Source organism: Gracilinanus agilis, chromosome 2, assembly GCF_016433145.1.
Source record: "Gracilinanus agilis isolate LMUSP501 chromosome 2, AgileGrace, whole genome shotgun sequence".
Classification (NCBI taxonomy): domain Eukaryota; kingdom Metazoa; phylum Chordata; class Mammalia; order Didelphimorphia; family Didelphidae; genus Gracilinanus; species Gracilinanus agilis.
This window is the reverse complement of record NC_058131.1, coordinates 238,830,678-238,854,557: the sequence shown is the minus strand read 5'-3', so window position 1 is coordinate 238,854,557 and position 23,880 is coordinate 238,830,678. Positions and strand designations below refer to the sequence as shown.

General features: G+C 47.1%; 1 protein-coding gene across 1 annotated transcript in view; it reads right to left on the bottom strand.

Annotated features, from left to right (window-relative positions):
* The window catches only part of CAMK2B (calcium/calmodulin dependent protein kinase II beta), a 266,998-nt gene that overhangs the window by 21,059 nt on the left and 222,059 nt on the right, over positions 1-23,880 (bottom strand). Inside the window, exons 13-18 of the mRNA XM_044659614.1 lie at positions 18,453-18,490; positions 17,834-17,905; positions 12,079-12,123; positions 6,642-6,690; positions 1,372-1,500; positions 358-486 (exon numbers count right to left, since the gene is read on the bottom strand). Coding sequence (XP_044515549.1) covers positions 358-486; positions 1,372-1,500; positions 6,642-6,690; positions 12,079-12,123; positions 17,834-17,905; positions 18,453-18,490 — 462 coding nt within the window. The remainder of the gene's footprint in view (positions 1-357; positions 487-1,371; positions 1,501-6,641; positions 6,691-12,078; positions 12,124-17,833; positions 17,906-18,452; positions 18,491-23,880) is intronic.

The following is a 23,880-nucleotide window of genomic DNA, read 5'->3' as shown; positions in this document are numbered from 1 at the left end:
AAGACATCCCGAACAGGCATAAGGGAGAGGTGGGTGAGTCATGATTAGGCAAAGCTGGGTTAAGTTTGGGGACCAGAGAAGACAGGCGGCAGGCCCATGAGGGTTAGTTAGGACAGTGCCTCAAGGAGGATGAGAACACCTTTCTAGTATTGAGTCAAATTCCACAACTGGTGCCTGGGGCCTCAGCAGCCAGCCCCACCGGTGGGCAGCCTGGGCAGAGGTTAGAAGGAAAGCAGGTGGGAGGCATCAGCAGCGGCGAGCTAGAAGAAGCTAGGATGAGCTGCAGTTAACTCAGCCTGTCCGGGTCATTCACGGCACCAGCAGCAGCAGGGCCCCTAGTGGGGGCTGGCTACTTACATGGGAATGGCAGGGGGTTCATGAAAGTCGGAGACGGACAAGGCTGGGGGACAGCCAGTTGTGGCCCATCAGCTTCCAGGGGTCCTGAACCCCTCCTCACTGGGCTTAGAATGTCAGAGATCCTGGGGGCTGGGGTGAAACAGATGAGAGAGTGAACACCAGTCTGGAGCAGAAAGAGAAACCAGTAGGGAAGAGTATGCTGGAAAGGAGGGAGAGAACCACAAGACTGAGATCAGGTTTGGGTGATGAGCCTGCTGCTTGGGACCACCTGAGGGACAGTGGGAAACAAGGAAGAATAACTGGGTTTCAGTGGGACTTCACATTTAGCAGGTCCCAAACCCTTCAGGCCCAGTCCCAAACCCAAAGGGCATGCACCGTGAAGTGGGGATTACTTATGGCCTGCTCTTTCCTCACCTCTCAAGAAAAGAATTAAGGTAGGGGCCACTTAGCTTAAAGACCCTAGGCTTCCTGTCTGAAAGTGGACTGCTGGGGTCAGAGACAAGGAGAGGCTCAGATCACCGTCCCCTAGAACACTGGGAGCAGGGCTCCTGGTAGTAAGGACAAGATTATAGAGGGGAGGGATAGACAAAGGGTCACCGAGAAAGCAGAAACTCTTCTCTCCCAGGGAGCCCCAAAGGGGGCTGTTCAGCTCCAAGGGCACCAGCGCCTCTGGTCTCATGCAGAACAAAGACAGTTCGATTAACATCTACAATCAGGTGCCAGGTGTCTCCCTCGGTATCCAGGTGCCAGAGCTGGAGAAGCCCTCGTGAGCTCTGCTCCTGTTACCCCTCCAGGGAAGACACAATCCTGCTTGGAGATGCTGTTTAGGCTTCCTATTCGTTTCTAAGGGCAGCACAGGACACACTTCCTGTTCTATAGGGCCCCCTAATCTTTAGCAGTGGCAACTCAGAAAGAGTGAGGGAATCCTTGGGCTCCAACCTTGGAGGGAAGAATGGAGGACTGGGTGCCAACGCCGTTTCTGAAGCGGCCTGGGGCAGGAGAGTAGCTACTTACACAGGACAGGCAAGGAGCTTAGGAGAGATGGAGACGGACATGGCTGGGGCATGGCAGGCTGGGGCCCCTCAGCTTCCGGGGGCCCTGAACCCCTCCTCACCGAGCTTAGAATATCAGAGATCCTGGGGACTGGTGAAGGTGAAACAGATGAGAGAGTGAACAGGAGGCAGGAGCAGAGGATGAGATGACTGGGGGGAGGCAGGGGGTGCAAACAGAATGGGAAAAGTGAGAGAAGAGAAACACAAGGTGGGATAAGATCTCCTGGGAGACAAAGGTCCAGCCCAGAGCGAGCCAGCCATCTGGGATCCTTAACCCAGCTGATAAGATGTAGAGCCTGGGCCCAGGGGAGAGGGCTATATGCGAGGGAGTGAGGGGGGCACTGGCTACTGGTACACCAGGCTCAGCACTCCATCCTTGGGAAGAACTTTGGCTACAACCTTGATCTTACACCAGGGCTGGGATTCTACACTGGTGTTGGCCATGGAGCCCCACACAGTAGCAGTTTGATAAATCTCAGAGGCCTGACATACTGCTCTCTTCTATGCAAAACCTTCTCGAAACAGTTATCTCCAGGCAAGGATGCCCTTAAATATAGATCTTGGGCTAGTGAGCGAGGAAATGCCTATTCTTTGGCCTGGGACCACCCTCTAAGTTCCAATTGGGCCTATAATATCATTTAGAATAAGAAGAGCTTCACAGAATTACAGGATTTCAGAACAGAAAGAGGCCTTAGCGACCAACTAGTCCAACCCATCTCCCAAAAGCAATTTTCATTAAATATGTCCAACAAGGGGTTATTTAGCCTCTGCCTGGAAACCCTCAAAGAAGAGTAGGCCCAGGGCAGGGGGAGGAGGAGGGGGAGGGGGCATCTGGATAGTTCAGTGGATTGAGAGACAGGCCTAGAGACAGGAGGTCCTGGGTTCAAATCTGGCCTCAGACACTTCCTAGCTGTGTGACCCTGGGCAAGTCCCTTAACCCCTATCGCCTAGCCCTTACCACTCTTCTGCCTTGGAACCAATATAGAGTATTGATTCCAAGATGGAAAGTAAGGGTTTAAAAGAAAAAAAAAGGGGGGGGGGTAGTCCACTGTCTCTTAAGGCAGCCCATTGCCCTTAGGGATGGATGCACACTTTGTCAGGAAGTTTCTCCTGAGGTCAAGCCTAAATTTGTCTCTTTGCCAGCTCTGGTCAGGGCTCCTGGTTCTGCCCTTCGGGACAAGCAGAACAAAGTCAATTTCCCCTCCACATTCATTTATGTACCTGAAAACAGTTCCCATGTCTCCCCTGAGTCTTTTCCTCTTCGGTCTAAGCGTTCCCCAGTTACTCCAAATTGATCCTCATAAGACATGGACTCAAGGACCTTCACCATCCCTTGTTGGCCACCTCTGGACTTTCTCTAGCTCATCAATGTCCTTTCTAAATCACACTGCCCAGAACTGAGCAAGTGGTGCAGATGTGGTTTGATGACATCTTTTGTTTCTTCATTAAGGAAGTCCCCAAATGGCCACTGATTTCAACTACTGCCCTATGCTCTGTAGCCTATATTGGGAGGAGAGGAGTCCTTCCAAGGGGAGAGGCTGCCCAGGGCAAGACAGGAGTATTATAGGACATCAGTGCTGGAAAGGAAGGACCTTTAGGGATCATTTAGTCCAAATGCCTCATTTTATAGTTGGAGTGAGACCCAGAAAGGGAAAGTGACTTGTCTCAAGATAAAAGTTGCAAGGAGCAGAACTGGGAGGTGAATTCAGGTCCTCCGACTTTAAGTCAAGTGCTCTTTCCACCCATGTTGGGTTACATAATTTAGTGAAATATAAGCAGTATAGCTTCCCCAAGGGAGAGACAACAGACATTTCTGGCTTTTTAAAGACCTCCAGGGCTGATTTCTTTCTTCTTCTTCTATGGCTAGTACTATTACCACTATTACCTGGCATTTAATAGTGCTTTAAGGTTTGCAAAATACATGGTGTACTTTATACACAATACTGTGTATTGGCTCCAAGGCAGAAGAGTGGTAAGGGCTAGGCAATGGGGGTCAAGTGACTTGCCCAGGGTCACACAGCTGGGAAGTGGATACAGTAGGTTTTTAATAAGCATGTATCTATTGATTTACATATGTTAATACACTATATCCTGACCACAGTTTGAGAATGTTGTTTTTATTCAGTTGTGTCTGACCCTGTGGACCAGAGCATCTCAGGCCCTTCTGACTCGAGGGACTCATCTTCCAGTGTCATGTCTTTTTAGCATTTTAATACTGACCATGGGGTTTTCTTGGCAAGGGTTCTAGAGTGGTTTGCCACTTTCTCCTCCAGTTTTATGCAGGTAGAGGTTAAGTGACTTTCCCAGGACCACCCAGCTAGTAAGAGTCTGAGGTCAGATTGGAACTCTGGTCTTTCTGACTTGGGCCCAGTATTATAGCCACTGGGTCTTCCAGCTGCCCAACACTTTAAGGTTGACAAGGTAACTATTATAGTCCTTCTTTTATAGATGTGGAAACAGCAGCTCAAAACAACTTGCCAAAGATCAATGGTCAAAAGTGGTGGAAACAGAAATGCCAGTGCAGCCTCCTGATATTCAGCCCAGTGCTCCTTCCACTCCCTACCCAACCCCAGCAGGCTGATTCCCTAATGTTTACCCTGAAAATGTAAGGATGGGATGTCAGAAAACAGTTCATAAGGTCTAAGACACTCTAGGGCAGTGATGGCGAACCTATGGCACATGTGCCAGAGACGGCACAAATATACCTCTCCAGGCACGAATACCAAGGACTGTCCCTGCCTGTCCCTGCAACACAGAGTTCCTCACTAGAAAGCCTGAGGAAAGTGCAACTGAGCTGCTTCCCTTCCCCTCTCCCCATTTGGAGTTAGTAAGCAGGTCTCTCCAAGACAGCATCCCTTGCAGGACAAGATTTCCCCATCCCATTCAGAATACAATGGTCTCTTAATTGCCTTTGCCCTGAGTGAGGCAGAAACAATTTATGTCTTTACTATCAGAAGTGACCAGTGTCTTTCTTATACACAGTAATTTTGGGATTTGGGGAGTCTTTTAAGTTTGTACTTTTAAAATGTTCAACCTGTAGTCTAGTGATTTAGGAATAAGTTTTATGAATTGGAGGCTGGACTAATATCCTCTTCCCGAAAACAGGAAGGCTAGAAGCTCTGGATAATACAATAGTGGCTAGTCAGAGATAGCAATCAGCCCTGCATCCAGATTAAAATCTGACTTCAATCCTTGACCACTTGCTAAAAAGGTTAATTTGGAGGAAAACCATTTCAAAAAGGCTAGATAGGACATGATGGGGTGAATGTGTCAGGATGATGTCACTTAACCTGAGGATTATATTTTCCTACAAATAAGGGGTTTTCCCTTAAGCTGGGGCTTTTTTTGCTTTTTCTCCCCTAGGTTTGAGGGGATCATAGCTCACATAACTAGAGAGAAGCAGAGTGCTTGCACCTCTCTCCTCTCCCTCTCCAAACCTGACTACATCACCTGCCCCTCTGAGCAGCAGTCCAATGAGAGTGCTTCCTCCCTTCCCTGAGTGGAGTAAGAAGGGGCAGGACGTGCCCAGCACTCAGTTGGGGAAAGGGCACAAAACGTGGTCTGGTCTGGGTGGGGATTGGCATGGCACTTAGTCTGGAGGGTGGGGCCTGGCACACCATCTCTAAAAGGTTCTCCATCACTGCTCTAGGACAATGATGGCAAACTTTTTAGAGACAGTGCCCAAACTGCACCCTCACACTGCATGTGAGCCCCCCCACCTTACCCCAGACAGGGGAAGGAGGAAGTGCTTCCATTGGGCTGCTAGGCAGAAGGGCAGGAAGTGATGGGAAAAATGTCCTCAGGTGTGGTAGAGAGGGGGAGGGGAGCAGCACCCTCTGGCATGTGTGCCATAGGTTCACCAACATGACTGTAGGGGATCCAGGGACAGAAGGCTCTTTGTCTTTAGGCAACCAAGTTTTTGTGGCTACATGATGAGGCCATTGGGACAGGCCTATCTACCTGAGGACAAAGAAGGGACACAGCACAGATGAGGAGCTGAATGAAGCTGGCTTCCTCAAGAAGGAGGCAGGGGCAATGTTATTTAGGGCAGAGCTTCCTAACTTTTTATGGATCAGTCTGTTAAAGTCTATGGACCCCTTCTTAGAAGAATGTTTTTAAAAGAACAAAATACAGAGGATTACAAAGGAAACCAAAGCGCAGTGAAAGGAAAACTGTCATTTTTTTTCCTATCCAAGTTCACGGATTCCCTGAAATCTATCCATGGAACTTGTTTGGGGGTGGGGTGTCCATGGACTCCAAGATTTAGGTAGTCAGGGGATTTCCTGTTATGCCATCTGGCATGAACCTAAATGAAACGGTTAAACATAAAGGACGCCAAGAAAAAAGGTCTGAAGGGCCAAGCATAGATCCTCCATGTCACCAAACGTCATCTGGGGAACCAGGAAGTTAAAGATGATGCCTGTAAAATGGAGGTTATGGGTATGAAGCTTCTGAGGCAGGGGGCTGGGGTAACTCACAAGCTGCTAAGAGGCAGTCTAGTGTAGGAAAGTAGTTTAATAGTTTCACAGGATTTAGAGCTGAAAGAAGTAGCTTTAGGGATAACCATCAAGTCTAATGCCCCTCCTTTTCCAGATGAGGAAATCCAGACCCAAGGAAGAAAAATGAATTACCCAGCATCACCTAGCAGATGAGTGACCGAAATGGGATTTAAATCAATCTTAGGAAATGCTCTTCCCAGTACACCTGCTGCTTATTCTGATCTCTTTACTGAGTACCCATTGAGTGGATGGGAAACTATGTGAGGGGATACAAGAGAGGGGTAAATAGGTGAGGTCAGTTTCTCAGTAGGACAACTCTGCTTCCTTGGGTGGTGCTGGCAGATAGTAACAGTAGAACCTAGAGAAAGCTTTGGGTTGGGAGTCACTCCAGGCTTACTCTGTCATAGTCTGAAATCTGCTATCTCTTTTTGAGTTCTGGGCTCGATAGGCTGGCATGTGGCACTCAGACACTCTGATGTAGCAACAGGGCCTTCACAGTCCTATCCCACGAATACCGTCTAAATGGAAGGGGACCCAGAGCAGCCTATGTTCTGTTCTCTTTGTCTTCCCTACATAGGTACTTTATCCTCTCTCCTGTTTTTCTTCCTGTACCTCTGAATCAAGGCCAGAGTCTGAAGTATTTCCAGCCCTCTCAGTCACCTTCAAATGCTTCCAATTTGTGGGCCTCCTTGCCTATCCTGCCACTGGAAGGGCAGCCGGGGGGGGGCCTTACCTTTGGTGTCTTCATCCTCTATAGTGGTGTTGGTGCTGTCTGATGATTCCTAAAAGGAGTACATAAGGAGTAGATGAGAGACAGAAGAGAAGGAAGTTCAACAAGAGGTAGCCATCAGGGAAATGGCCCCTAGGGTCCAGGGACTGCAGAGGATACAGAGATGGAACAGCCCCCAAGAGCTGGCAGACAGGATTGAGTGGTCTCCCCTTCAGGGACCAATTAAACCAAAGCAGCCCTTTCCAGGATGAGACCTGGCCTGGGTAAAGAACTACCCATCAGTAGCATCGTCACTCATGGTCTGCGGGGAACCCTGGCAGATTCCCACTCAAATCTAAACCTCTGTCCTAGAACTCTATGGACGAAAGCCCACACTTTGATTGCCCTGGTGGATGTTGCCTGTGTAGCCAAGCTATGAGCTTTTGGTTCACTTTCCCCTCCAATGCAAACCTCAATGTCTGGTGCATCTCCTGGCATCTTCTCTCCCTTCTCCACCCTCCCACAACCTTTTAGCCTTAGGACTCAACAAGAAGAAGAAAATGGAAGGTGGCTCAGGAAGAATTTGGGCCACACACATACACACACATACATACACATACACGCAAAGACATGCATCAGGACTGGACAGAGGACAGCAAAACCTCAAATGAAATAGGTTGGCAGAGTTTTCTCTCTCTTTCTTTCTTCTTTTTCTTTCTTTTTTTGTTAAAAGAGATCCTCAACTTTTTGAAAAGAAGAGCAAATAGCAAGCAGAAAGACTGAGATCAGGAATTCTAGTGCAGCGGCAGTAACAGTGAGGACAACCACCACCATCCACTAACATCTTGTCTCTCTGGGAACTTATGGTGTAAGGGTGAGCCTGTGTTCCAGAAGGCTTTGCCAAGAGAAAATAACTAAGCTTCAACAGGTCCTACCACATTGGAAGATATTTGGGGTACAGACCTGGTGGCCAACCATGTGGTACCTGAAGAGCAGCCTGGCTGAGGTGAGAAGCTGCACATCGTGGTGTTACAGGTCACAGAGCAAGGACTTTGTCCATGATAGCAACATTTTGCTTTCTGAGTGGTGGACAGAGTATCTATACTGATGTGCCCTTGAAGGTACTGTCCTGTTTATTTGTTAACTCTTAATTTAAAAAAAAAACTCTTAGCTTCCATCTTAGAGTCAATACTATGTATTGGTTCCAAAGCAGAAGAGAGGTAAGGGCTAGGCAATGGGGGTTAAGTGATTTGTCCAGCACCGCACAACTAGGAAGTGACTAAGGCCAGATTTAAACCCAGGACCATCCATCTCTAAGTGGCTCTCTATCCACTGAGCTACCCAGCTATCATCTCACACTGGCCTACTGAAAACAACAAAGTCCACAACGATTTTCAAGGTGTGTCTTTGGAATCTAGAAATATCAACTTCAAGCTCCTTCCCCAGAAGGGGGAATAGAAATGTCTACAACTATGGCGGAACTCCATTCAGATTCCCAGGTAAGCAGGACTGAGGTTTAGGATAGTGACTCTGAGGCCGGAAGACCCTGAATCATTAAAAAAGTCAGATACATTCACCAGGCCTCAACCTGCTTAGGCAGGAAAGTGGATGCTTTAGAACTTCCAACACAATGCTTGAAACGAGAAAGGGCAAAACATGCAGTGAACCAGCAAACACTTCACCAGAGCATCCTGTCCCCTGCCCGTTCATTCCAGTTAATTTGGATAGGACTACATTTCTGTGAGCCTACCACTAACTCCCTGGAAACTCGGCCACTCTTTAGCTGCCAGGGATAGGACGAAAGAAGCTGAGGCTCACGCAGATATACCAGAACCCATACTGACAACTCAGTTCAGAGGAATATTAAGATACCTCGAGAAAGCATCTCACCTGGGATTGGGGCCCCTCTGAGGTCTTCAGGATTTTTTTTTTTTTGCTTGTACTTGTGTGGATGCCAGTCTGGTCTCCCAGGCTTCCTGGACATAGCTAAGCCAGTACACCCTCCCTACAGCCCCAGAACTCTTTCTTACAATGGAAGTTTTGGTTTTCCATGAGGGAAACTCAGAGGACAGAAAGAGCTGGTGCTTTTTTCTCCAAAGGTAGCATCAGCAGAGACTATAATAATAAGGCTCCGGCCTTATTCTCCTCCTTAGCCACATACTGGTGCAGGGCCCTTGGAGGGGCTTTGGACCAATCCGGTGGCTAAAGCTGGTCACCCGCCAGTCACAAAGCACTCACACCATCTCTTTAAGTAATAACAATGGCTTCTATTTTTATATAAATAGCCCTTTGGCTTTATACACATGATCTCACTTAAGCTTCACAATAACCACAAATCTGTGAAGGAAGTGCTATATCTCTTTTACAGATGGGGAAATGGAGTGGTTTTTTTTTGTTGTTCTTGTTTGCTTGTTTTTTGTTTGTTTTTAAACCCTTACTTTCCCTCTTATACTTATATATTGTATACTTATACGTATACAATATACAATACTGTGTATTGGCTCCAAGGCAGAAGTTTGGTAAGGGTAGGCAATGGGAGTTAAGTGACTTGCCCAGGGTCACACAGCTGGGAAGTGGCTGAGGCCAGATTTGAACCCAGGACCTCCCTTCTCTAGGACTGGCTCTCAATCCACTGAGCTACCCAGCTGCCCCCTCCCCCCCCGGAAATGGAGTTTTGAAGAGATTTAAGAGAGATTTAAGCAGGGTTACAGAGAGCGAGGCCATGTCTGAGATGAGATTCTGACCTAGGTCTTCCTAACTCTGAAATCCAGCACTCTCTCCACTATATTACACTGCCTTTCTTATAAAAGGGGATGGGGGAGAAGTGGAGGAGCAGAACCCCATCCTATGCTAGTGGGACTGATCTGGCCCAGAATTTGTTGACTAAGGGGGAGCACTAGGTCTGCCCACTGGGTGACAGGCTATAAAGCCCGAATGAGTCAAACACTGATGAGCTGGGGAAGCTGGTGTGGGATCTCTGAAGGATTGTTAGGACCATCAGTTAGACAGAGCATGATAACAGTTTTCCTTGAGCCAATTCAACCACTGTAGGCAGATAACAGATCTATTCATTCTTTTTTTAAATTAAAAATTTTTTTAAACCCTTGCTTTCTTAGTATCAATTTTTTAAACCCTTACTTTCTATCTTAGAGTCAATACTATGTATTGGTTCCAAGGCAGAAGAGTGGTAAGAGCTAGGCAAATGGGGTGAAATGACTTGCCCAGGGTCACATAGTTAGGACCTGTCTGAGGCCAGATTTGAACCTAGGATCTCCTGTCTCTTGGCCTGACTTTCAATCCACTGAGCTACCCAGCTGCCCCCAGTATCAGTTCTAAGATAGAATAGTGGCAAGGACTAGGCAACTGGGGTTTGATTTGCCCAGGGTCACATAGCTAGGAAGGGTCTGAGGTCATATTTGAACCCAGGTCCTCCTGACTCCAGGCCTGGCTCTCTATCCACTGTATTACCTAGCTGCTCCAAGATTCATTCATTCTTTACTCTCGTGGCCTAACACAGTTCCTAGCACATTGTAAGCATCTGATTAATAATTGCTGATTGACCTGGATCCCAGTGCACAGAGGAGGCATCCCCCCTACCTCTCCTTTTCCAAGCACCAAGTGGTGCAGGGGTCAAAAGATTCCTCTTTGTGGAAAACAACAAGCAAGTGAACTACAGAGGACACACAGAAAGAGACAAAGACACACACGTGCATGCACGGACCCTGGACCACACCGCATTCAGAAAGCGCGATCTCGAAGTGTGGAGCTGGAAAGGAGATCATCTTAGCAGCACTCTCTCTCCTCGTCCAGGAGAAAACTGAGGCCCAGGGACGTGAAGGGATACCCAATGCCACACACCTCAATGCTGGAGAATAGCCTCCATTTTTAGCATTTACTTCAAAGTTCACATCCAAGACAACTGGGAACCAGGGGTTCTAAAGGTAGTGGGAACTCTGAGCTCATCTGCGTGACCTAGACCTTCTAGTACAATCAGTCCATTTCACAGATGGGGAAACTGAGGCCCCGACACGGGAAGGGACTCCCAAGATTGCAAACACCAGAGCCTAGATTCAAACACCCCAGATCCTCTGGCTCCAGATTCCCACAGCCTGTCACCTAGGATTAACCACTCTAGGGCTGGCACTGAGCAGTTTGCCCAAAATGACCATCCTGAGGGAGTGCAGGTGTACACATAGCAGCCAGACAGTGTGGCACCAGGAGAGGGAAGGCCTCCTGTTGAGCTACCACCTAAGCAGCCCCAGCAAGGCTCAGGCTTCCTCCCCTGGAATGGTTATGCTGATGCACTGAGACGTGAGTTGATGATCAGAGTGGAGCAGAAGTGGACAGGAAGAAGAGATATCTTTAGCAGAAAACATTTGAGGGCAGGAGAGCAGGCTTGTCTGAGGTGGACACAGTACATGAGCAGTGGGTGAGGGGCCAGGCACAGTGCTGCTTCCCTCGGCTAATCCTACTCCTGGGTTCCCCATTGTTTATCCAACTGGATTTGACTCAGAAAGATGAGTGTTCCGGACTCTAGGCTCAGTACTCTATCCGCTGCACCAATCCACTCCCATGCTATTCTGGATCCATCCCTCAAAGGTCCCAGCTTTAATGACCAAGAGGCCCCGGAGGAGCCTTCTCTTCTTTTCCAAGGAGTCCAAGGATCTTCTCTTCTACTGCCCTTGGATAGCTCAGGCAAAGAGGAGAAGGTGGGGAACTATTAGTTACCTCCTCTATCATGAGACGAAGGATTCATCCATAAATCAGCCTCTAGCCCTGGAAATTAAAGGGCCCTGATGACTCTACCTGAAGGGCTCTGTTCGCTCTAACAGCCCTGGGGAGTCACAAATGCTGAGCTCTTTTTCATATGCCCTGATCAACATCACGCATTGACTGTCAGTCTTAAAGTTCAGCTACATCAGAGGCTAGATGGAAATTAATAAAAATAACGATAGCATTTATGTAGCATTTAAAGTTTCTAAAGTGCTTTATATGTTATCTAATTTGACCTTTCACCCAATCCTGTGAGACAGGTGCTATCGTTATCCTAATTTTGCAGATGAGGAAACCAAGGCTAAGAAGTTAAGTGACTTATCTAAGGTCACATAGCTAGTGTCCAAGGCAAGATCTGAATTCAGTCTTCCTGACTCCAAGTCCAGCCCTCAGATCCCCAGAGGCTTAATGCCGTCTAAATAATTTTGAGACTTGAGGGGCTTTTTGACTTCCTAATCTTTAGCCCTATAGCTTCCTAACCAACCCACTCAGGATCTTTTTTTCCTCCTGAGGCTTGGAGAAAGACACTGATATAAAAGCAAAAACCACAGAACCCAGAGTCTGCTTTGAGAAGGAAGCAGGGGGATAGCACAGTTACATAGTGATCCCAACTAGCTGGGTACCGAATCACAAAAGAGAAAAAACAGAAATTCCCAAAAGGGTGAGAAGGAAAGAGAGGCAGCAGTACCTTAATCCCGTCCACTGGGTTATGGATAACGGTGGTTTGAGGCTCCTAAAGAAGAAGGAAGAGACAGAGGAAGGAAAGAAAGGTAGAATGAGGGAGAAAAAAGAAATGATGCAGATAGAAAAAGGAAACATTGAAGAGACAGAGAAAAGTGGAGAGATGACAGAGCATGATGGAGAGGGGAAGAGAGAGAGATGAGAGAAGTTTAGGAAAGAGCAGGAGGGAGGTAGAAATGGAGGGAGGGGAAGCAAAAAGTAATTAGTTCAGTGAAAGACAAATGATTCAAAACAGAGAGTGGTAGAGTAAGGCTAGAAGAGAAATCTAGAATTGAATTAACATGAATGAAATAAAAAATATCCCAAACCATGTAAAGATTGTCACCCATCTCAAGAGAGGAGAAGAAGGGATGGAGAGCATGAAAACAACAGCTGTGGGCTCACTTAAGGCTGAGAGAAGCATTTCATGTTATGTAGGTGAGCAGAGAATAATAGATTGCCGTGAGGACAGAGAGGAGCCAAAGGACAGGTCGAGTCCCAGTGCCAGGGTCACTGCTAGGGTTTGCTTAAGAAGGATTTCCTCTCCTTTCCCCCAACACTGTCTGGGTCCTCCTCTTTAGAGGCTTTTCCCAGGGGGTAGGACAAGGCAGTGGATAGTGCCAGGCTTGGAGCTATGGCTGTGGCTATCTGGATAGGCCTCATGGTAATAATGGCTTCCATGTAGAGGAAATCGATGAAATGTACCCTATTTTGGAGATGCATGTTTGTGTCTGAAGAGGGTCACATCTAAATACAATACAAAATGGGGCCAACTGGACTTGGGGCTGGTTTTGCCAGTGGCAAAAATAAATAGTGCTAGGGACTACAGTATGTCACACTCTTCCCTTTGGGAGGTCATTGCTTTGAGCTCAGCTTCTAGTACCCCAAAGGTATCATTCCTTCAGAACCAAGACCTGCCTCTATGCACCATCAGTTGCCAATGGCTTTGTGGAATTCAAGCTGAGGAGTGAGACTCTGGACTTCCCTCCAGACCGTCACCAATCCAAAGAAACCAGGTCACAGCACTCAAACTGGCCAATCCTAGGGATTGAAACCTTCTTACGGGGCATCTACCTGTGTCTATCTTAGGGGGCATCTATCTTCCACAAAGCAGAGTCAAAGGACTAGAGGGAGCCCCCTGGGGGAAAAGAAACATCTCAGCCACAGACATATTTTGTTAGCTGGAGAGAATGTAGGTATGTCTCACTTTGTGCAAACCCACCCAAAAGATGCAAATTTCATTTTGTTAAACAGATTAAATCTATGGGTGATGATTTATTCTTTGCAGAATTTGCTCTAAGAATAGGGTTTCTCGTTTGCTTAAAATATTGACTGACCAAAAACAAATTCATACATCACTTTTCAGTGATACACCAGGCTCATGAAGATAAGTTTATCCGGCCAAAGGACCTGTTCTTGGCGATGTGGACAAGTCAGAAGAGGATACTCCCTGTCTGTTTAGGGAATCCTCCCAAGACACACACTTCCCATTCTGCAGCAGCCCATGCCATCTTCACCAGCTCACTGGGGACACACTGGGTATAAAGCAAAGGTAGGAAGTGCTCCTGACCATTGGCCAGGATTCACTGGCATTTGCCTGAAGCCGATAGCTCGGTAGCTATTTTGCAAGGATGCTCCAGGAGCCCTGACCATCCATAGCATATCTGGTACAAGAACAGCAACATAAGGCATGGTCCATAAAATAAGGACAGCTAGGAAGTCGCTGAGGCCAGATTTGAATCCAAGATCTCTCATCTCTGGGCCTGGCTCTCAATCCACTGCACCAACTAGCTGCCCCAAATCCATTAGTTTTTTAAAACATTTTTTTGTCTAGGGAGACAGGAATGCACATAGTCTAGTTTGTCCGTAGCAAGAGCAACATCCAAGGAAATCACGTGGCCATGTATGGGCTATAGAACTGGAGAAGGGTTGGCAGTCCTATTTCATCTTCCCTCAACAAGGGAAATTTCGACACAGTGGGAATTTGTTTTGTTCTACTGTGTATATTTATTCCAAGGATTTGTTTTTCTCTTCCTTTTTTCCTCTAAATTAGCACAGTAGAAGGGAGAGAAAACAAATGCTTGCTAATTGAAAAATGAAATCAAATTAAAAAAAAAACTTTTTTATGATATTGAAAGCAGCCTGTTCTAGGCCTCTGCCAGGTCCCTGCCACTGATGCTCCTGTTTCCTCAAGCTCTAGCTCGGTCTGTGGAGAAAGGAGAGATATCTAGAGTCTGTTATAAAATGTCTGACCTCATGAGGCCGAAGAAAAAAGCGGCATCCTGTGTCATCCTCAGCTTCATTCTGCCCTTTCCCAAATGGCCACACTTTCCAAAATGCCTAACTCAGCTCTGTGGCCCAAGGGTTGGAAAGGAGGCAGTGACTGACTGACTCTGTGCCTAAGACCTGGTTCCGGGAGACAATAATTGTCCTTGCAATATAGGGCATGGCCCATAAAATAAATTTTTTTTATCTTAACATTATTTTTGAATAAACAAAAATCTAATTTTGCTCCTTCCCACTCCACTTCCATTTGAAAAAGAAAAAGAAAAAACTTTGTTAAAAAAAAAAAGAATAGTCAAGCCAAATTCTCACATTGGTCATGTCCCACAATATACGTCTCATTGTACACCCTGGATGCATCACCCTCTTGTCAGAAGTGGCACAAAACTCTTTCTGGAGTATGGAGGCACTTCAAACTGGATGCCATGGTATGACCTGTCATCTGACTATGTTCTGGGATTGGCTCAGTAGGGTGCCACCTTTTGTGGACAAGTCTACTCCTCTCCCTCTGAGAGCAATCTCCTCCCTCAACCCCACCCCGCATCTAGAGCTCAAAAGCCTGCTGGGGACCTCAGGGCAAGACGTGGTTGGCACTCAAAGCTTTAGTCTTCCCAAAATAACTGTGACAAAGCTAACTGCCCCTATTTTTACAGCTTTAAGAAAAAAAGCTCTTGGTTTTTAGAACATAAATGGAGAAGCTCTGGAATCAAATGAAGAAATGAGCTTGGCTACAATGAGAGGCAGAAGGATAACTGGGTTTGCCGGCCCCAGCAGCCTATTTCCAATTTTTTTAAGCCCTTACTTCCATCTTAGAATCAATACATGGACTTGTTCCAAGGCAGAAAACTGATAAGGGGGTAGACAATGGGAGTTAAGTGACTTGTCCAGGATCACACAACTAGGAAGTATCTGAGAATTGAACCCAGAATCTTCTTTCTCTAGACCTGGCTCTCAATCCACTGAGCCACCTAGCTGCCCTCCACACCCACCCACTCCCACTTTTTTTTTTGGCCTGGAGAGATGGGAACACATGGGAAGCACCACCCAGAGAGACAGTCTCCTTATAGGTGTCTATACTCTTAGGCTTGCAAGGTTTCATAGTTATCCTTTCTAAAAATCTCATGCTTCCACTGTTTCAAATCTCTAAGTTAAGAAGATAGCTTTTCAGATAAATACAGATATCCCAGATGAACATTCTTTCTGCAGAAAGCCCCCCAGCCTGCATGGCATGGGCATACAACCAACAAGCCTCCTGGGTTGCTTCCCCACCAGAAATTGTTCCTGGCCCCAGATCAGGGCTTTCATTCATTTGGGGACTGTTTGGCTAAGGGTCGCCCCTATTGAGAAGTATCTTCTCCTTGTCACTGTGGAGAAATGAAACCTGCTGAAAGCTACTGGTCCAATCTACTGGGTAGATCTAGAGCAGTGGTTCCCAAACTTTTTTGGCCTACCACCCCCTTTCCAGAAAAAATATTACTTAGCTCCCTGGGGCTAATTATAATAATAGCAATTAATAGGAAAGATAAATGCACCTGTGGCCATCACCGCCACCCTGGATTGCTGCAGCACCCACCAGGGGGCGGTGGCACCCACTTTGGGAATCATTGATCTAGATGATGGGTCCAATTTCCCCAATAAGAGAAATGAAAATCTGTCAAGCTGAGGAACTCAGATCAAGCCACAGGAGGGAGGAGCAAAGGCAATAGAGAACCTAGCCAAGCTATGGGAATACCCCCTGGCTTTCTGGATGCTACAATCATGCCTCTATCATTCCAACCTCACCCTGTACTGGCAAATATTTCATTCCTAAAGGGAGAAATAATTAAGGAGAGATTAGAACATATTTTCTGCTCCCCATGACCCTGAAATTAGAAGGGGGAGCTTTCTCCCCTCTGGGAAAGGTGCACTTTGGCATCACTTCCTCTCACAGGGTCTCAGAAGAATGATTCAGCTGTTCTTAGCTTCAGGTGACCAAAGTGTGCGAGTCCTAGGAATACAGCCCATCCCAGAGGATTTAGCATCTGGAAGGGCCTTGGTGACTAGAGGGGAGAAGTATTCCCACAACAATATGCCTGATGCTTTGTTTGAAGATCTCTGCTGATGGGCAGCTCACCACCTCTGGAGGAAGCCTGTGTCACTTCTTTTTTTAAAAAAGCCCTTACCTTCTGGCCTGGAGTTGATACTGTGTATTGGTTTCAAGGCAGACGAGTGCTAAGGGCTAGGCAATGGTGATTAAGTGACTTACCCAGTGCCACACAGGGAGGAAGTATTTGAGGCCACATCTGAACCCAGGACCTCCTGTCTCTAGGTCTGGCTCTCAGTCCACTGAGCCTCCTGGCTGTCCAGAGAGCTCTTTTCGGTTAGGAGGTTTTTCCCAATATCATGCCTACATTTGCTTCTTTTTCACTTCAAGCCCATTGCTTCTGCTTTTATTTTCAGGGGCCAAATAACAATAGTCCAAGCTCCCTTCCAGGTTCATACATAGATTTTGAGTTGAGCTGGCTCTCAGAGCTTCTGCTCTTTCCTCTCAGATGGTCCTTGGTCAAGAACTGGAAGGGACCTCAGAGGCCATCTTGGTCCAGTCCCCTTATTTTCCAAATGAGGAAATGAAGGTTTAGAAAAAGGAAGTGATTTGTCCAAGGTCATATATGTAAGCAGTAGAAGCAGTATTTGAACCCAGGACCTTTCCTTCTTCCATCTCAAACCCAGCCCATGCTCCATACCCAAGAACTCTCCCCTCTGCTTTCTTCCCACAAATGATAGTTTTAACTTTCTCTTTTTTAGCGATTATCTTAATCAACCCTGCACTGAGGATGGCAGGATTTTCTCCAGCCCCATCTATCTTTGTTTCAAAATGGTTTCCCTGAGGTCCATTTAACAATGGCATCATTGTGTCCTTGTTTCTACACCAGAAAACAATGAAGTCTCATTGTGAGGGGACGAGGGTCTATCTGTGGCCTTTTGCCTGATACTGGACCTTGAGGAAATCATCTTGTCCAGGCCTCTCGTTTTACAGATGAGAAATCTGAGACCTAGAGAGGAATGAGCCTAAAGTCGCATATAGCTCATCAGTGACAGAGTTGTTCTAGAACCTGTAACCTGATGGAGAGAACAGGGCTCTTGCTACTACACGAGGTCTTAACTTGGGGAATCATGCCTTATTGGGCCTTCTTTCCCAGTGACCCCTCAAAAACAACTTTCCAGAAGAGCCCCCTCCCTCCTTCCCACGCCCAAGTGCCCTTCTTCACAAATGTTGGTGAAGACCACTATCATGTCCTGCCACCATTTGGGTGCTCTGTTCATTCATTGGAAGGCCCGGAATGAGCCTTGACTGAACCTAACCCCAAACTGGAAGCTTTTGTGGGGAAGTGACTAGCCCACATCTACTTAGCCCAAGAAGAATGTCGGAAAGAAAAGTGGAAACAAAAAGAGCTCAATACCAGGGCAGCAGGAGGGAGCGTCCCTTTGGGGCTGGTGGCTCCCGCGCTGTTTTTGGTGCTGTTCGTCTGGGGCTGTGAAAGAGGAAAGAGACAGAGACAGCAATAGAGACAGAGACAGAGAGCAGGAAAATGGCATGAGCATTCTTGGATCTATTGCAAAGATGTGATTGCTACCCTAGCAAGGTGCTCCTTTTAAACCAATCCTAGGAGGATTTGGACACGTAGAGTGGGATGCATGTGTAGGAAGGGGCCAGGGAAAGCAGCTCTCCTGAGGCTAACTGGAGAGGGTAGGAGAGGTGAGAACTGCCGAGGTGGAGGGAGTTAAGACTACAACTCAAAGCACAGTTGCCACCGGGCCAAAGAATCATGGATGTAGGAATAGAGGTCAAGCCCTTTCATTGTATAGATTAGGGAACTAACTGAAGCCCAGAGGAGTTCTGATTTGCACAAGGTCTCAAGGGTGACTCAAGAATTCGAACCCAGAAGTCTAATTCTAAATCTAGTATTTTTTCAACTATAACATGGGCATCAGTGCTAAGAGCACAAGCTGCCTGGGGGAAGCCACCCTGCCATCCCAGAACTGGTGGGGCCCAGAAAAGCCAACCAGGGAATATCTCACCTTGACTCCATCGGCCTTCTTATTCAGTAAGCTCTTAGCTGCTGCATTGGGAGGGAAAGAGGAGGAGTTAGAGTGAGAGACCACACCAAATCAGCTGCTTACCCCAGTGCTGGCAAATAGACCCCATATTGTCAGAGGGCCCCCATTGATAATGTATGCAGGCAGGGCCTGCCTGATGCCACCTAACCTCCACAGAAGAAGAGTTGAGGGTCTGGATGGTCCTGCATATGAATTTTGGAGATGTCCATCTAGAGAAGGAAAAGCTTCCTCCCCCTGAAGACGAGTGTGAGAGAAAGGCTCCCAGGAAAAGAATAGTATCTCCTTCCTATCTAGGTGGTTCAGTCTCCAGAACAAGATGATCTAATTCTAGAATTTGTCAGGGATTTGGACTGTTGCAGCCACTCGAGACCTTAGTCGAAATAAGAAGAGTTCATAAGTCTGCTTGCGGACAGACTCCACAATGGCTGAGGTGCTGAGCAGTTCATGTCCCTGGGTTGATGCTTTCTCCAGACCTTCTTGCACAGTCCCTCAAAATCTTTTATCCATCTCGGAAGCCCCTGAAGAATGTTCAAGGATCCCTCACTCTATTAGTGGTGTCTGGAGGGCTAGCTCAGAAAAATATTCTCTGATCCTGTTTAGAGTGGGCTCCAGCCTGTCCTCGTGGAAGGTAGAGTTGGTGAGGGAGAAAGAATGTTTTAGGGATCACCCTCACCTGCCCCCTTTTCACCATCTTCCCCCTGTAACCTGCAGCCTTTGCCTCAGAAGGCAAAGCAAGGGCTGGAAGCTTTTACAAGGGGCTTGCAAAAGGGCACCCTGGATATCAGGGTGGGGGGAGGTCTTGAACAAGTGTAAGCCATGAGTAAATGTATATCCAGGCTGGCCACAATTCTCAAGGCTGGCTAGTCACTTTGTCCAGCAGTAAGGAGAAATGTGTGGCAGTGACAGCTGGCCCATGTGCCAAAGAAAACTGGCTTGCACAACCCTCTTTGGTGCTTGTCCCAAGGGTTGGCCAACCTTGCTCTGAGCTTTTTCCTTCCCCCACACCTTGTCCTGGGCCCCTCAATGTACCATGGACTCAGTGCTCTGTAACAAACCCTCCAGGTGGCCGGTCCTGGTTTATTTCTCTAGCTCTTGGGCATCCCCAAGCCATAGCTTCTCTCCACCATCCCTGGGACCCCATCCAGAACCCTGAGAATCTACTCCTCTAGGCCAAAGGCAGGTTTCTTAACTCTCTAAAGAACATTCATAGCACCTTGAGGCCACATGGAAAGGAAGGTCTCTGAGGAGCAAGGCAGTAAAATGGCTGGGGACCTAATCAATCAGCACATTTAAGAGTGGGAATAAAAAGAGCTTATTCTCTTCCCACATTATTTTTCTAAAAGGACCCCTCTAATGCCTGCATGTCTGGGTACAGTTTAGGGATTTCCTTTCATCTTAATGTGACATGGAGGCACTTAATGAATGGCTTGGGAACAGAGAGAACCAAAAAGAACCTAGGAATTTTGTGTTCCAAACATCAGACAACTTTCTGAGGAAGATCTCACATTCCCTCTCCCTCTTTCCCTCCCTCAGTCCCAGATACAAAATGTATATTCCTTTTGGTTTCAGAGCAACATTTTTATCCCCTATGACCTATCATCCCTCTGGTCAGTTCTCTCTCCACTCCCACCCCTCCTCCCAACTCCCATAAGTCCCTGCCTTTCTTCCTGACCACATTAACCTGTCCCCAGAAGCTTCTTGTTTGTGGTTTCATGTTTCTTTCTACAATGCAAGTTGGCTTTGGACCAGGAGGGAAGAGGTACCTTGGGCAGTAAAGCCATGTACCGAGAAAGCAGAAAGGAGAGATTGATCAGTGGTACTAGGGGAGTAGGAGGAGTCAGAGAAGAGCTCAAATATTTGAAAGGAAGAATGGAAATCCTAAGAGGGCTGGGGTTAGTGTCAGAACTGGCTGAAAGGACTTAGGATCATTAATTTGGATCTGGAAGGGACCTTAGAGGCCACCTGGTCCATCCATTTTGCTTTACAGATGAGGAAACTAAGGCCCAGGGGAGTGCAGTGACTTATCCAAGGTCACCAAGGTAGCAGAACTAGATTTGAACTCTAGTCCTTTGACTTCAGACCATACACTTTCAACTCTATCAAGCTGCCTCTTAGAAAAGGAGGGATCCTTTGGTAGAGAAGAGAGAAGAAAAGAGGGCTCTTTGAATGGTATGGGTTCCCAAAGCCCTGACTAGGGACAGTGGCAGAGAAATGGTAGTGGGGTTAGAGTGGAAGGCTGGGACAGGAGGGTGACAGTTGAGAACTGGGGAAGGGCTCAAAAATCTTCCAAAGCTGTGCCCTCTAAACCACATGAAGGCCAGACTCCCCCGTCCCAATGGAACTACATAGCTTCCCCAGGACTAGCACCCCACCAAGGTTGGGCCTGAGGTGCCTTGGAGTGCTCGTCCTGGACACAGATGCAGTTTTTCTGGGTATCCCAGGTTCTACCCCATCCCCCCGCCCCCATGAGCACCAGGGACTTCCCCTTATTCGGGTGAGCATCTAGATACAGAACTGCAATAAAAAGTTGGCTTACCTTACAGAAAAGTAAAGCAAAAGAGACAGGCAGGTGAAGGAAGGAGAGAGTTGAAGGAGAAGGGGGAGGGAGAGAAGGGAAGACAAGAGAAGAACAGGTTTGTGTTGATTCAGGCAGAGAGCATATCTTCCAGGAGCAGGACTTAACACCCAAGGGAGAAGCAGAGCCAAGTTTTCTTCTGCCCCTTCTCCCCCACCCTCTGCCAGCCCATGCTTACTACTGCCACCCCCTCCCACCATCAGGTCAAAAAGAGTGGCCATACCGAGCAGCCACCCTGAACTGGCTGGATGCAGTGATGGTCAGAGAAGCAGCAACCTGCCTTGGGGATGCTCAGACACAAAGGCGACAATGGTTTCTACATTGGGCCCATGCAGTGGAGGGGACTGGATGACTGCAGAAGCTGTGCTCCCTGCCTTTAACCCAAACAAAGCTTTGGCAGTCCTGCTGCCTCCACCAAGGCCCGAGGGAGAAACCATCTGGGCCCCATCCCAGCTTGGCTTGTTTCCTGGCAGGGCCCCCTGTTCTAAGGGCCTAGAGCAGGGGTCAGCAACATATAGCTCTCGAGCTATATCTGGCTCTTTTGAGGGCCAGATATGGCTCTTTCTGCAGGAGCCATAAAGTCAATTTTTTTTTCAGACGCTGTTACAGGAGCGCACTGTGAGCACTGTATGGCTCTCACAAAATTACATTTTAAAAAATGTGGTGTTTATGGCTCTCGTGGCCAAAAAGGTTGCCGACCCCTGGCCTAGAGGGACAGGCCAAGTCCCTGCAGTGGGAGCTGTCCCATTGCCTTCCCTGAGCTTGCCCAAGGCCACCTGAGTGACGGGCCCTGAGCCTGGTTCCCTGAGGCTTTCCAAAACACATCTGCTATTTTAAATGCCTTTACGGGGCCTAGCTGGCTTGGGTCCTGATAATATAGGGCCAAAGGGAAATGAATACTAGCTTGGCCTCTACCCTAGGAGTATACACAGTGTCTTCCTCACAACAACACTGTGAGGTAGATTTGTACACTTATTAGCACTCCCCTTTTACTGATGTGACAACCAAAGCTCAGAAGGGAGAAGGGATTTGCCATGGTAATAAAAATAGTATGTCAGAGATAAGACCAGAACCCAGGCTCAAGCTTATAGTTACTGAACTACATACTGTTGTCAGAAACCCTTTTTGTTTTGTTTTGTTTTAGAAAAACCCTGTGAGTTAGGTAGTACAAACATCTAATCCATTTTATAGATGAAGAAACTGAGGTTCTGAAACATGAAATCAGAGTCACATAACTAGTAAATATCAGCTTCTGACCCTTAATATTGTTCTGTCATTTCCGGTCTTCTCCCCAACTAGATGTTAAGTCTCTTTAAGGCAGGGGGCCATCTTTATGCCCTTGACATCCTGCACAATGATCTCCACCGTCAGTGCTCAGCAAATGCTTGCTGTTATTGGTTCCCCAGAAATTCCTCCTGCCTCACATTTGGGTAGGTAGAATGTGCTGTTTGAGAATACTTTTCATTAGCATTCTCAATAGTAGCTGTGTGGCCCAGTGGAGAGAGTGACAGACTTGGAGCAAGAAAGACCTGAATTCAAAACCTGCCTCTTAGGGTGACGATTTGTGTGACCTTGAGGCAAATCCCCTCCCTCAGGCTCAGTTTGTGTGGTGATAAAAGGGTGATAAAAATAGCAACCACTTCCTAGTGTTGTTGGGAGGATCAAATGAAATGATCAAGATAAAAGTGCTCTGTAAACTTCCAAGTGTCATGCCAATGCTAGCTGCTTTTATTAAAGCTCAGATTTCTTTGTTGTTCTATCATTTCAGTCTAGTCCAACTCTTCATGACCCCATTTGGGATTTTCTTGGCAGAGATACTGGAGTAGTTTGTCATTTCCTTCTCTAGCTCATTTTACAGATGAGGAAACTGAGGCGAACAGGGTCAAGTGCCTTCCTTTATATAGCCAGGCTATATAGCCTGGGGCTATATAAACAGTCCAGTTTGACTCTCAGTTGGCCTATTATTTACTCTCACTGAGGTTGGAGAAGCCCAACCAAGCCTGAACCCTGGAAGCTCAAAGGTCCAGCATTTGAGGCATCTTCAATTCTAGGTGCTCTAGAGTATAAGGGTATAAGAGTATAATTTCTCCCCCAAGACACCAGGGAGCCTCAGCCAATGTTGGGCTCAGCCCATTCCTATCTGAAACATATTTGTGACCATGATCCACAGCTTAATTCACAAAGGTAGAATGGAGTAATTATAATTCTTTCCAAGGCAGTGATTAATAACTATGTGGCATCTTCTGAGTGCCTTATTAGCAATACATTTGCCTGGATGGCAACTTCTAATCCTGCCCCTCAGCAAGGTCCAGCCATAAATACCGATTCCTAGCAACCTTAATTGCAAACTCCTTCCCTCAACTTTTAAGGATAGTCAAAAAATCATTTACTGCATAAGGCAAAAAGAAACTCTATGGGTTATGGACCAGGTGTTTGTGGCCCACTTCTCAATAGGCCATCATTTTGGCGACCAAATTTGGATTAAATAACTTGGCCTGGGTCCCAAGGCCCTGTATACCCCATCCCGGGATACCAGGTCTCACATTTCACACCAAGAGAACCCATTCCTTGCCCTGGCACTCTACGCCAAATAGCCTGCTAGGTGGCACAGTGGATAGAGAACTGGGTCTAGAGTCAGAAAGACCTGAATTCAAATCAGACATTTAGTAGCTGTGTGAGCTTGAGCAAGCCACTTAACCCTGTTTATCTCAGTTTCCTCATCTATTAAATGATCTGCAAAAGGAAATAGCAAATCACTCCAGTACCTTTGCCAAGAAGACCTCCAAAAAAGAAGTCACAAAGGTTTGGACATGA